The sequence below is a fragment of the Dicentrarchus labrax genome, unplaced genomic scaffold (assembly GCF_905237075.1).
Source record: "Dicentrarchus labrax unplaced genomic scaffold, dlabrax2021, whole genome shotgun sequence".
Classification (NCBI taxonomy): domain Eukaryota; kingdom Metazoa; phylum Chordata; class Actinopteri; family Moronidae; genus Dicentrarchus; species Dicentrarchus labrax.
In genome coordinates, this window is record NW_026136706.1 from 9,833,268 (window position 1) to 9,848,076 (window position 14,809).

The following is a 14,809-nucleotide window of genomic DNA, read 5'->3' on the forward strand; positions in this document are numbered from 1 at the left end:
TATCTGCCTACTCACCTTCCCTTCATCCTTTGGGCTGTCGCTCAAGTGAACCACAGGTCCTGGATGAGTTTTAGTTGATCTGTGGCAAGAGGAAAAGATAAGAGCGAGGTAAAAAATACAGCAGCAGCCGGGGAAATTTGCTTGTTAGAGCTCAGAGAGTCACATCATCTGTCGATATTACAAATTATACACATGCAAAAGGGAAGGGGGATGTCATGTCATGGTTTAGTAATGGCATGTTCTCCCAACCAAAAGTTGCAGCTGTAAAATTCATTATATTGACATTATCCACTGCATCTCAGAGCTGAACAGCCCAACGAGGGCCACTTGGTTCTTCACTGTAGCATCCACAATCATGATATTTTAGCATAGAGGTTGAAATGCGAGTTGTTCTGGGAAGCTGAGGTGTGACTGACACATTCAGATGGGCCCATTTAGCTACGCCTGCTGCCAGAAGGCGATAAAAACATAAAAGCATAGCAAGCTCTCAATACATTTCTACTCAGCAGTTAAAGTAGTAATAAGCCAAGGTATCCACAAACCATCCAGCAAAACACACAACACCTGTCCAATCACTGAAGTACTACAATGGGTGAATGCCAAGAAATAATCTTGCTACACCAGCCACCCAGAACAAATAAGTAAGCTGAAATACACTTTTCAATATAACATGAATTATGCACTTTTGACCCCAGACTTTTTTGTTGTACATCACCAACCCTCCCACAACCCCACCCTCCACACACACACACACACACACACACACACACACACACACACACACACACACACACACACACACACTGTGGCAGGGATGAAGTTCTTTTTGAGTTTATTGGTATAAACAAAGTTATTACATTGTTTAAGGAATGGTTCATAGCAGTTATTAAATGTTCTGTGACGAAGGGCAAAGGCTTGCTATTGTACGTGTAAGGCCATTTCATTTGGTTGATGAAAGTCTTCACACTAAATATCACAAATATGTGATCTGAGGAGAGCTGCTGCATTACTTAGGGACTCCTGATAAAGTTTGCCTTTCAGCTAACAAGGCCAGTCTTCAAAATGCACACAAAGCGAATCAGAATGCTTTAAGAAAAATGTTCTGATGAATAGTGTTTGCCAATGTTGGGCACAGCTACAATTGTAAGGCTATATTGCTGTTGTAAAACATATATATCATTTGAAAAACATATTAGATCACTTTAATGCCGCTTTCCTTAGAAAGTACTAGGATTTTCCTAAAGTCTTCTTTTAAATTTCGATACTTTTCCAGATATCTTAACTTCAATACTGTTTCCTGAACGATTTTTGATACCAATTTCTTCAATAAAAATTTTATAAAATTAACATTATACATTATGTGCAATTACTCACTTCCAAGAAGGAAGCCATTAAAGGACCTGGGAGCAGCTGGAGAAACGTTTTTTACTCAACCTAGATAAAAAATTAAACTGAATATATGTAGAGCATTGGACTATATATATATATATATATATATATATATATATAACTATAAATAACTGTCAAAGGAGCATTATTAACAAACAGTATGGCAGCAATATTTCTAGTCTAACCCAAAGAAGAAGACTGTGTGGGGGACATTTATGGCACTGGGAAATAGTGGCAGAGTGAGACCTCATACTGTCTCTGTGCTGGAGACCAGCTACCCCCCGGGTCTGACAAATCAACTTCATTTCTCTCCTCCTGTCGGTCTGTAAACAATGTCTGAAATGCTCTCTGGCTCCCCATTGGCCAGGAGAGGATGCGCCTAGGTTTCCATCCCAGTGGACGATGGGGTGAACAGACTCACCAATGAGCAGATGAAAGTTGGCTAACAAACAGCACAAAGTTCACTAGCTGTCTGTGAACATAAGCAGCTCAAGGTAAAGTGAGATCTGTCTCTGTGTGTTTCTCCTGCACAGCTATGAAATATACATCAACAGTCTGTTGCAGTGTGGGCGTACTGAGGCTGTAGAGTTTTACTCTTTTGGTATCGAAATTTGGTACAGAATGAAAAGACGTTTTTTGATACTCTGTAGTATTGATGCAGTTCAGTCGGTGCCATAAAAGAATCGAAGTTTGGTACCCAGCCCTGTTCGTGTGTTGTGGTTGTATGGCAGCAGGCTAAATTAGATGATTCTGTTTCTCTTCAGAAATGTAACTATATTGTTAAACTAACAGACAAGCAAATTATTCAGCCTAAAAGCTTCCATTAAAGGTACTAGTGTCCCTGTGCTTGTTAAGCAAGGATGTTACCAAATCCTCTCAAAGCCTGCCAAAAAACATCAACCGTTAAACAAGCGTGCCTGTTGTGGCTCGAGGGATCTGGAAAACAGGATTCACTGCCTCTTGCCCAGTGCATGCTGGAAAAGGCTCCAGCATATTGATTAACAGGTGTACATAATGAAATAGATTAATAGAATAGAGTGTCAAGAACAAAGAAAAAATCAATTACTGTAATATGTTTTACAGAAAAAGAAAAAAAAAATGTATTCTTTATTACAGTCATCCAAAGATTGACTACCAAGGGTATTGACACAAAGGCAAAGAGACCTTGAGCTACAGTAGGACCAGTGGAGCCTTTAATAAAGGCTTATCTTATGTAATAATCAACAAGGAATGACAGGAAATAGCATGTCAACAGTAACGTCAAATATTTGAGTTATAGTGAGTGTCTTATACAAATAATATACATATAATCACATGGCATTACATTTTAAGAGAGGCTTTGTATAACACTGTGATTTCTCCTACACATCTACAATACCTAAAACTATCACAAAAGTAAAATGGAATGTCAGATTAGATATAAATGGCTATTGGTCCATTCACTTATTCTCTTTTGATTTGTCTTTTATCCTTTTGGTCCTATAGTTTGTAACTTCTGGAGAGTCACCCGTAAAATATTTGGAACTGAATCAACTCTAATATGTGTAATCTGTTGAATCTAATTTTAGGATATTTTCTGTATAATTATCAAATCAAGAGGAGTGAAAATCGTTTGCTGATTAACTGGAAGATGCAGTAGAAACACACTGGTGTGAGTTAAAGCATGCATTTCGGTATGAATGTGCAACAAACTGTCCTTGATCCGATCTCACATCGGAACAAGCTGCTTTTTTACATTAACTGTGCAAGATATGCAAGGCCTTGTGAAGTTTTATACTGTATAATTCTGTAAGTAGACCATTAACAATATTATCAACTTTGAGTTCCCATGGTGAGAAGAGTGTTTTCTTATGTATTAATCATCCATCTGAATATATCAAACTTCCATGAAGAATATTCCCTATAGTATTTCCTGGTTTTGGGGAGTCTGAAACAGTTGACTGACTGTCGAGTGTATTCCTTCAATACTTTCACTCTAATTTTCACTTTATCTTTATCTTTTTATTTCTTCTTAGAAAATGTTGAGCAGAATGTTGAATCAGGCAGAGACGAGTACTACATATCACAATATTGTACAACATTGCAAAATAATAATTACTGATTATTACTAATGTGGCTGAGCAAGTTTTCTGACCTTCCTGTCTCAGTTTACAAAGCAAAGAGTTGCTGGACTATAATATGGTGAGTCATTTCAAGTTGACTTGTAGTAGCATTAGGTTGTAGCAATATAGGTTGTTGATTTGAAAATGCGTCACTGTAAACGTGTAAACTTAATTAATTTGTGTAACCAATTACAGTTAAAACATTTTAAATTGGTCCAACAAATCTCTTTTTCCAGTGCATATGATGGAGACCGGGATTTGCATCCTGCGCTTCACACAAAACCAGTTTGGCTGGGAAAAGATATTAGTTTTGGTTAAATAAATAAAAAGTAAACAAGTCAGCATTGACTTTTTTGATATTAAACCAAAGACAATGTTCTTTCATTAACTTCTTTAATTTTAACCTAACTTTAACTTTAAAGTGCTTTGAGTTGCCTTAACATCTAGAAAATTGTTCTAAATTAATTTAGTTACCGCAAGTTGATATAGGAAAAAATCAGGAATATGGTGTCAGTGAAAACTTTGCAGAAAGCTCTCTATAAACATTTTGCAGATTCATTAAATATATTTCCTCATTATTTTATTAAAACACCAGCAGTAACATAAATCCAGGCAGCATTGCATTGCGTTTTAAAATTAGTGGTGGTATATTTTTAGGAGACAGGGTTGCTGTTGCCAAGTGTTTCTTTTGCCACGTAATTTCTGGAGCATGTGCTTGCATTTTAAGACTGCTTATTATAAAACAGTTAAGGGACCAGGAGGATGCTGAAAACTCATTGCTTATTTTACAATCATAATAGCAGAAATAGTCTAACATGCCAATGTTGATTACGGCTGACATGATGCCAGGCGTAAACACATTTCTGTTCATCACAGGGATCTATGAACTGCAACAGTGTGTCTTCTGGGCTGCTGTGTTTTCCCACTTCTCCTTGCATCTCATTTCTTTTATATTTCATTTTGGAATGAATCTTCTGAAGATGAAATTGTTCATTAAATATGTTGCGAATCCATTTGAATTTCAATGAGAGCCCGGCCCTACGGTTTGGGAACACTGGCCCCAGTTGAATTGTCGCTATAACGGATTCTTTTCAAGAGAGCATACTTTGGTTTACAATTAAATTAATACATCTGTGAACGGCTGTCGCACAAACACTGTGAGAACACGAATGCACACACGAGTGTAAACACACACCAAATACTGCATGAGTCACATTGTGCTGTTTCTACACAGTGGAAAGAGTGGATGAGTTCTCCCTTCCTCACTCAATGTTCCACCACAGGAAAAACACAAAGTCTCCTCTCATACCTATTCATGTTTAGTGGAAAGCCTCCCCAGCCTATGAAACTCCCCAGTTCCTCTGTTTGTTGATGAGAGAGGATTCATTCTCTACTAGTTCAACTTAGGATGAACTCGACATCAGAAAGGTACAGAGTGCTGACGGTTTGAAAATAGAGAATATATTATAGTGCATGCTCAAGCAGAACATAATATGCAGTGTATAAAAACCTATTGTTGAGATGGTTGCACGCTCTACCCACTTTAGTCAGAATAGCATAGTTACTACCCATATTTTTACACATTTGCTACTGTGTACATGTTATATGTCTGATATGTGATTATGCAAAATCCAAAAGGTATTTAGTATTCTCATGTCTGCCAGCCAGTTGCTAGTCAATTGTCCCATTATAGGCCAGATTACATTAAAGATCTAAATTCTGAAATGTCAGTAAATAGTAGTTTTCACCTCTCCCCATTTTGTTTTTGGCAGCTCCCTGGCGACACTATACTTAATGGCTGCATGTTTCAAAGAGTAGAATGAGTCTTTTCCACTGACGTTTACTGCTATATTTCATAAATATAAGGGAACAGTCTTTTATTTTCAGGGCAGGCTGTGGGTAACCTTGTAATTGGATTATGAATTATGTATAGTAATTGTTATAGATAGGCCGATTAATCAGTTGGCCGATTGATGGGGACGATTATCTGGAATTTTGAGATAATCGCCATCGGGCCTGCGCTTGCAATGCCAATAAGCAAAAAATGGCTGCAGGCAGCCTTGTCAGTGTGGCTGCTGTGGAACCATGTTAGAGCTCCCCCTTGTGAGTTTTGGAAGGGTGGTGGAAAAGTTAGTTCGGAGCCCTGTACTATAACCCTCACACATCCTGCTGGAAATGTATGCCTCAATTTTGTCTTTTTCTAAATCTAATCTGAAACCTTTACTGGCTGGTGTTGATTACTGTGTTATAGAATAATGCAGTTGAATGATGCCACTTCTGACATACTGTACCCCGCTCTCTCTTAAATACTAGTCACATTCGGAAATCTACAACATAACCCAATGTATTGTTCTCTTTTATTAATAATCACACTTATAAGAACTACTAAGTCACTGGCTAACCAAGTATATTGATTGTAATGTGCATGGAATGGAAATATACATTACTTTCCTTTGTTTTGATATCTGCATTTTATATGAGCCATCAGTGGCCCTGCTCTCTAAATATTGACATCGACATCAGCCATGGAAAAACCAATATCGGTTAACCACTAATAATTATTTGTTGATTGAGTATTTACATATTTCTTATTTATGAGCAAAGTAGACATCCTAACACATTAAAACTAATTTCTTTCACACAGTTTTAGACTGAAGGAAGTTCTGACGTGATGCTAAAAAGAAGATTGAAAGTTCTCTGTTGACTCACACTGTGGTGAGGAATCAGCAAACTAAATATCCTGTTAAAAATCACAACCACTGTCCCAGCCTCCGAGACTTTAGCAGTGATTGGCAGACAGCCCTCCCACACATACACATCAGTGTTATGGCTGCTCACCATAGTGTGGGCTGTCACAAGGCAACAAGATGGCTTGGTATGAGAGTGACTTGTGACTGACACTGCAGCAGGGGACTTGTCAGGGTAACACCAGAAGAATGGCGCGTAGGTGGGTGTAACCGAGAGAAACAAACGGGCATACAATGCAACTGAGCACGATTTGTGTATTTAATGGCTGACATATGCAGCAGTTGTCAATCTGCAGCATATGTCAGCTACACAGTCAACTTGTGCAACCAACAACAAAAGTGCATGTCAACTAATTATTAAAGGCTGATAAGTAGTATTACGCTCAAATGTTATATTACATTGTGGACGCTTTCTTTATGCTCACTGTATGCTTACTGTGAACATTACCACAAAAGAAGGATAAAGCCTGTTGAGGCAATGCAAGTGAGTTGTTTTCTTTATAGTCGGTTTGTGATGAACACTGAAAATATTCAACTTAACAGCTCATTTAGTCCTCTACCAATTGTTGCAAATGTGTTAGTTATATCAAGTTCACTATCAAGTTTTGATTTTATTTATTTATTTTTCAATTACATCTTAATGACCACAGATTTGAGCCCGGTTTTCCTCATGAAAGTCCAAATGTCAGATGGCACATGGCTCAGTTTGCTATAGCAACAGCACCATGATGTTCAGAATGATTAAACAATACTGGCGCTCTGATCAGATTTTTTTGGGCAGACCACTGATTGCTGAAAGCAGCATTGATGATAGCAATTCCTGATCACTGGGTCTATTTGCAGCCCTTTGTTTATCGTGTAGTCTTATTTATTGAACTATTCTTGACAACAAGTATTACAATTGAGAGGTATCACTATCTTGTTACTGCTGTTTACATTCCCCCAGAGGCATATGTATATATGTGTATAAATAATAAGACTCAAACTAACAAGTAACAGCAATAACGTATGAATACCCCTGAGAAATGGGCCCAACTTCACACAACAAAACCAATTCAACAACAACCCAATCATTTTGAATCCTATATGAAGTCCTATATTTCACTGTGTGTGTGTGTGTGTGTGTGTGTGTGTGTGTGTGTGTGTGTGTGTGTGTCTGTGTGTATGTGTCTTTGTGTGTGTGCGCAGGCTATTTGAAGTCGAGAAAGAGTGGCAGACAGGTTATTTTAGTAATGATCATAAAATAACCATCCATGTATTCACCTAAAGCTTGATCTATAACACTAAAATCCATCTGTTGTTCAGTTCTTTTCATGCAAAGAAACATATGATCACTGAAAAAATTCACTGTTAATATGGAAAAACTTCTCTGACTAGCTAATTCATGAACCTGTTGTTCAAACATAAAAGGCAACAAAATGGTAGTAAACTTTAACTTCTCAACTGTTCCCATCGTACGTAATGGGAGACCACTAACACAATTAACACTTATTCAGTTGCAAATTCCCAACTCTAGATTTACTTTGTTTATTAAACTTGACTCAACATAGTTGATTTAAGGTTAGCTTTCAAAGAGATCACTGCCCTTGAGACATCTGAAACGGCTTAAAAAACAATTAACTTGTGTCCTCTGTTGACAGATCCTTTTTTTCAAACCTTATTTTAGGGAACACAAAGTATTTAACATCCATACAAGACCCACCAAATATTTGGCCATCAATTTACTGACCCTGACCCACTGGCATTCACACCAGTATCAGCACATTAAAATCCTCACTGTCATCACAGATAACTGTTGTTTGGAGCAGGGGCAACTTACAGTTCTATGGCCTTGTTCCACATGATGACGTATCCAGACAAAATGAAGGACTCGATGTTGACGATGTGTGTGTTTCCGCGCTCCGTCCCCACGTATAGCCATTTACTCTGAAAGGGAAGGTGGCAAAACGTGATCCTGGAGAACAAGAAACAAAGAGAGGAAAGAGTGTTAGAATATGAACAGTCACAAAGGGGGCTTTGCTTTCAAGGATTGTTATATCAGTTCTATGCAGTATGGTTTAACACAGTATATTCTCACACTTTTGTACATATACAAATTGATCTACCCCTTTTGCAGTTCACCTCTCCGTATATTGTCTACAATTCTGATTTCAGACAAGTAATGTGCATTTCAAGCTGCTTATAATCACGACTACATGATAGTGTAAAGTGTAGTTTTCATTGTGTATAGTATTTATTTGTATGCAATACTAAAAATGAACGTACAGCTATTCTATTATTAATGATTCCTTTAAAAATACAAATAAATTGAAACATCAAGGTATTTTGTTGGAATAACATGTTATTATTTTAAAATATGACAGATATGCCTTTAAAAAATCAATAATTGGGCATAACACAAACCAAACAATTGAAAAACATGGAGTAAGAGGCATTTGTTCAATAAAGCAACTGTTGGATAACAAATAACGTGATTAAAACTGCATTCTAGCCAAGTTGCCTGCTTAGTAATGGCATTAGCATTCTAAAAAGTTCAATATGTACAGCACTGTGCATGGTACTTGATAGACTATATACTATGTCACTGTCAGAACCACTGTTCAATAACTGTCCTTCATAGACGTCAAACCCTGACTCATTCACGGAAGTTATGGCCTGACTCATTCTAATGACTGACTAACCCTTAATCAAGGTTTAATTTAGTGGTCGACAGGAAAGTGAAACTCTATTTTCATGAGCAATGCAGCACCTTCAATATAGATATTATTGCCTACATTTGTTCCACCTGCCCCACTCTCTGCTTCTCTCTTGTCAGAGAACTTTTGCACTCAGTATAAATAGTTATTCAAAGAGCCCTTCAGAATTACTCTCAAAAATAGAAGGCTGAACTTTTTCTATGTTCTGTTTCATTAGTCCGAAAGCCAACATACTGACATGTGCACTACAGGCTAAACTGGTCCACCGTGTCATACATATTCACACCTCAACAACTAGTACTTCTAATACTAATACTAATTATTATTCCTGCACATTTTGTCCAACAGATTTATGTGCCTTTTCCTTGAGTTTAAATTAATTTTCATAACCAGACTCTTTCTATAACCATCAAAATGCATAACATATCAAGTTAATTTTATAAACTTCTGCAGCCCAAAACAATGGCTCTAACTAAAAACTGCAGAATAAGTATTGAAGATTTTTGCTTTACAACACATTTACACATTTCACACACAGTAGAACACAGTTCACTGCGCGGAAAATCAATCAACCTTATTACCCAGTACAAGTATCCAGAATACATAACTTGTTGAGACTTAAGGCCTTTACACACAAGAGGCGTTTTATTGTGAGATTAATTTGCACGTCAATGTAGTTTTTCGACCTTTTTTTTTTTGTAATGAGCCAATAATATGCAGCGCACAGACTGCTATGTGGGATTTACCGGTGGGGAACTGAAGCTGTTATATCCATCTGATCCCTTCAAAGCCTACAAAAACAGTAACTTTACCTCATGCAACACTGGAGTTTCTGATTTACCACTGCCTTGATTAGTTTCTTGGTCTTGTATGACATTGGTGTTTTAACATATTAATACATCTTAACAGACTGAACCGGAGCCTCGGGACAGACCGCTGAGATAACCCCGGTGAATGTGACCTGTCTGTCAGTGCGTTGTTTATGCAGTGTGATCCCCGGTAGCTCTGCAAGCTGCTGCCATTTTTTCATCAGTCCTTGTCTTCCTTAGTAAGTGTGTGTGGAATTAATTATTTATTTTAATGAGTCGCTTATTCCAATCTGCCAGAATGATTAATTTTGATGCAACATATTCACAGGTGAGCATTTGTGCCATTTAATCGTCATGCCCCTGGTGTGTAAAGGCTTTTTTATGTTTAAAAAACTGTGTTTTTAGCCTGCGGCAAAAGATGGGCTGTGCCTCCAGCCAGAATAGACAGGAGCCCTGACTGAGATGAATGACCAGAGTCTGATGGGACAGCTAAACATCCAGAGGCAGAGAAACACAATAGCTGGGCTGGGGCGTATATGGTTTGACCATGGCTTGGAGGTAGGGAACAGTTCCCTTTACTGCCAGCTACAGACTTCTGAACTGGATGCGAGCAGCAATGGGGAACCAGTGTAGTAAACAAAGAAGACTGGTGTAGGAAAACCAAGAATTTTGCGTTTCAAGTATATTTTCTTTAGTTTTATGTGCATATTACAGTGATTGTGTGTGGAGTTCGAGCGTTGCCAAAACGCCGGTGACCTACACTCAATACTGTGAGTGACACAGATGGAGTACTAAAGCTGCTGCTGCTTCTCTAACATGCTGCTCATGCTACGCCTGCTGTAAAGACACACTGCTTCACTCACTACTTCTTAAACTTCTTCAGTTCACATCAGACCCTCACTGTCAACATGACGAATCCATGGCTGCCTCTCCCCTTGTCCAAATGCAAAATATATTTTCACATGATGACACATACACATATATACACTGATCAGCTATAACATTATGATCACTGACAGGTGAAATGAATAACACTGATTATCTTGTTATCATGGCCAGTGGGTGGAATATATTAGACAGCAAGTAAACATTTTGTCCTCAAGTTGATGTGTTAGAAGCTGGAAAAATGGGCAGCGTGAGGATTTGAGCGACTTTGACAACGGCCAAATTGTGATGGCTGGACAACTGGGTCAGAGCATCTCCAGAACTGCAGCTCTTGTTGGGTCTTCCCAGTCTGCAGTGGTCAGTACCTATCAAAAGTGGTCCAAGGAAGGAAAAGTGGTAACCCGGCGACAGGGTCATGGGCGGCCAAGGCTCACTGATGCAGGTGAGGAGCAAAGGCTGGCCTGTGTGGTCCGATCCAACAGACGAGCTACTGTAGCTCAAACTGCTGAAAAAGTTAATGCTGGTTAGAAAGGTAGATATAGAAAGGTGTCAGAACACACAGTGCTTCAGTTTGTTGCGTATTGGGCTGCATATGACCACCAAGGTGCCCAGGTGGTCATAATGTTATGCAGCATCATGGCTGATCGGTGTATGCCCATATATTTAAAATTTCTCCAAGCAAGACAAGGTAAGCAAGACAAGGTACTACAGTAGCCAATGACCATACCTGAGTGAGTACATGTCTGTTTTATAACATTGCTAGATTGGGAAAAAAAATAGACAGGTCATGTTTAAAGATATTCATAAAACTATTTTCCATTACTTTTCCAAACCTTTTGGGATTTTACATTTTTTCACAAACTTTTCCAGGTCTTGAAAATGTAATTGTCAAAAATCCTGATAATTGCAATTCGCAAATCAATAAATAATCATGAGACCCATACCCCCAAGGTATTCGTGTGGCATATGAAAATAATTCTGATGTGATGCAAGGCTGCTTAAACCATTATTGCTCTGTCATTAGCATCTATCATCTTTATAATCATCTTAACCAGGGAAGAAAGATCAGCACACACTAAGCCCTACTATCCTCTATCCATGCTGATTACCTTTTAGAAGTGGGTAGATCATTGGGCTACAGCCCCACAGCCACCCACCCAGCAAGCGACAGGATTATTAGATAGAAGACAAATGAGATGGCAGACAATTCAATAAGGATTTTAGGGGCTTGGGGAGATGACAATATTCAAACTGGCAGGGGGGCAGAAGTGCTATGCGAGCAACAGAGGATTATTCAGTCTTCTGTCTTTTACAACATGCATTCAGCCTTAGCACTAAAATTGACATATTTCTGTGTTGAAGGAAGCATCCTGACTTTTGTGGATTATTAGGTCTAATTCTTTAACGTAAAAAACAACAGATGAGCTCCAAACCTCTTCATTGACTTACTAGGTACAGTGGACATTGTCATTGTGACATTGTGTCACTGTGTAAAAATGTTGATAGTTATTCATCTAAATTGCCATATTTCAAAGACTATATCTGCAGTAACCCAAGTGAGTCAGAATATTCTCCTAGTGAAAAAATATCAAATAAAATGAGGCCTCTTTAGAAAAGCCTCTTAGCACTGATTACCTCCATTATGAGCTGACCATTTACATAAAAATGTCACAGGAAGGATCAAATAAAAGACTAGGTTTTAAGGGGGGAAAAAATCAATGGAAGAAAATATGAGAAGATGCTGAATGGGATGAAGGATAACTAGGCAACTAGTGATGAATACACGTCCAGAGGACAATTTGGAGAAAGTCGAAGGCATGACTCCATACAATCTGCCAGGCACCATCAACTAAGTATCAACTTTAGTATCAACCAAAGAGGACAGGAAGCGTTGTGGCTGCCAGCTGACCTGCCACTGTGAGACCAACTGAGGAGCAAATACCTTTAATGAAGTAAAAAGATGTACAGATTAATTGAATTGGTGACATCATCTAGGGAATTGGTGACCTTGCCATCTGCTTAACTGCTTAGGAATTCTACAACGACTCCATATATCATATATCAGCAAAGAACAATTCTGTTGGATAACTTCAAATCACAGACGATCATATTAGCACAAATGGCTCTTTTTACTGTGCAAAAACTATTGCAAGTGTCCAATGTCTCATGTAGTGTTGTGTGCATTTTGTTTGGACTGAAAGTCTTCAAACTCTTTTTAACAGCAGCATGAGTCGAGGAGGGGTGGCACGCACGAGATGCTGATTGACAGTTATCACAAAACAATTCTCTCCACTGTTTCCAGTGATTCATACATTATTCTTAGGGGATTCTGAGGGGGTGTTAGGGTGCTAATTATCAGAGGTTCAGCTTAGAGACACAGAGCTAAATGGCAAGTCACTGCCCAGCCACTGACAGATGACTCATAATGCCCTTTTTCTACTTTTATCTTAGAGCATGATTCACTGCTCTGCTGTTGAGAACGAGTGGTTGTGCTTCCTACCTCATCGCACTACAAGACAGGTGGAGAGCTACTGAAAGAGGGTTTGATAGAAAGCATTTTTCCTAACCTTCACCTCTGTGTGTTTGTGTGGGCACGTACACCACACAGTGATACAGGTACAGCTGCTAGGCTATGAATTTAAAATATGAAATATGTCATATGGGCAGTTTTACAGTGAAAAGCATGAGATGATTTCATAAATGTTTAATGTAATGAGGTTGCTGCAACAGCAAAAGTAATATTATTAATCAGGGGAAAGCACATCAATAGAATATTAAAAAGAGAAATAAAGTAAATTAATAAAATATAGCCAGCCACCAAATAAATTGATTGACTGTAAATGTAGCCAAAAATGGCTTATGAAGATACTTCCGCTGTATAAATACAATTATAGATTGTATTTCATTGTAACTTTGGTTCAAAAATCTATACAAATAGAGGTTATTACTATTATCATTGTTATCAATATTACCTGTGTGTGTTTACATCAGTGGTAGCCACCCTCTCTTTCTTTGACAGCATGATTGGCATCCTGTTGACAGCAGTTGGTGCCTGTTTCTGTCTGAAAGTATCTTTAAGGTTTTTAGACTACATGATTCCTCAGTTTAAAAGTCATTAAAATTTTGAAATAGGTTTGATAAAAAAATCTTGAAAAATGTCTATTGTTCTCACATACACTGCTAATGACTTGAACCCTGTCACTGCATTAACAAGACACCAAGTTCTTTCCTTAACAACTTGCAAACAGTACATGGATTTAACAAACTCCTCTGGCCCATTATCCTCTTAGTCTCTGTTGAATTGTGAAAGTGCCACTGGTCGAGTTTTATGTGCTTTTTCATGGTAGGATTGAGATTCTGTCTCAGGGAGAAAGCTTATTTCTCTCTTGTGATAGAAAGTTTCAGTAGAGAGAAAAATATCCTGTGACTCAGCCGAAGTCCTTGACTTGTAATAGCGACCGGGCTGATTTGGCTATTCCATGTGCTCATCAAAAGCAACACTTAATCTGACACCGTGACCCTGCATTTCTATTGACAAAAAAGGTTTGTGGCAAAAATAAATAATTAATCTGCTTTTTGAAAGCATAATAAAATTCCATCACATTCAGTGGGAATACAGTCATACTGTATTCATTAAATGTCCTTGCCCATGACACAGGTGCCACGCGGTGGAAATCAAGTTTTAGTTAGAAAGAATAGTTTTTTCTTGCAGAAAGACAGAAAATATCTCCTGTTATAGGAGTTATATAAGTTCAACTTGAATATGAAGAACTTGAACATTTTCACAAAGTCTAGTATATACTGTGTAGTAGAACAGGAAAAGGGAAATGGGAATAATTTTGATTAATAAAAGCATAAAGTTAATGAAACAATTATTTGTTCCATTTTTTCCGATTTCTGTCAGCAAGTTAAAGCTTTCTTCGTCAACTTTTGAAGTTTTGAAAAACTGGCTGTAACGGTAAGTCAGAAGACTCTTCCTTTGTTTAGCATAACATTCACCAAATATTTGAATGTTACTGCTAATGGATAATACCATTCTCCAACACTATTTTGCTTTGTGTGTAATGGCTGCTCAACATGTAATAAAAATCTGTTGGTATGAAATATGTAATGAGCAAAATGTTAAAAAATTCAGAGGTGAGCAACGTCTATTCATCATTCAGGTGAATTTTAAAACATAT

At 37.9% G+C, this 14,809-nt stretch overlaps 1 protein-coding gene across 12 annotated transcripts in view; it reads right to left on the reverse strand.

Moving 5' to 3' along the window:
- Positions 1 to 14,809, reverse strand: part of stxbp5l (syntaxin binding protein 5L) — a 380,881-nt gene that overhangs the window by 299,988 nt on the left and 66,084 nt on the right. For all 12 annotated transcript variants that reach the window (XR_007885269.1, XM_051404539.1, XM_051404538.1 and 9 more), the window contains exons 5-6: positions 8,058 to 8,192; positions 16 to 79 (exon numbers count right to left, since the gene is read on the reverse strand). Coding sequence is in view for 11 of the 12 variants with exons in the window: in XM_051404539.1 (XP_051260499.1) it covers positions 16 to 79; positions 8,058 to 8,192 (199 nt within the window). In the remaining variant the exon portion in view is untranslated. The remainder of the gene's footprint in view (positions 1 to 15; positions 80 to 8,057; positions 8,193 to 14,809) is intronic.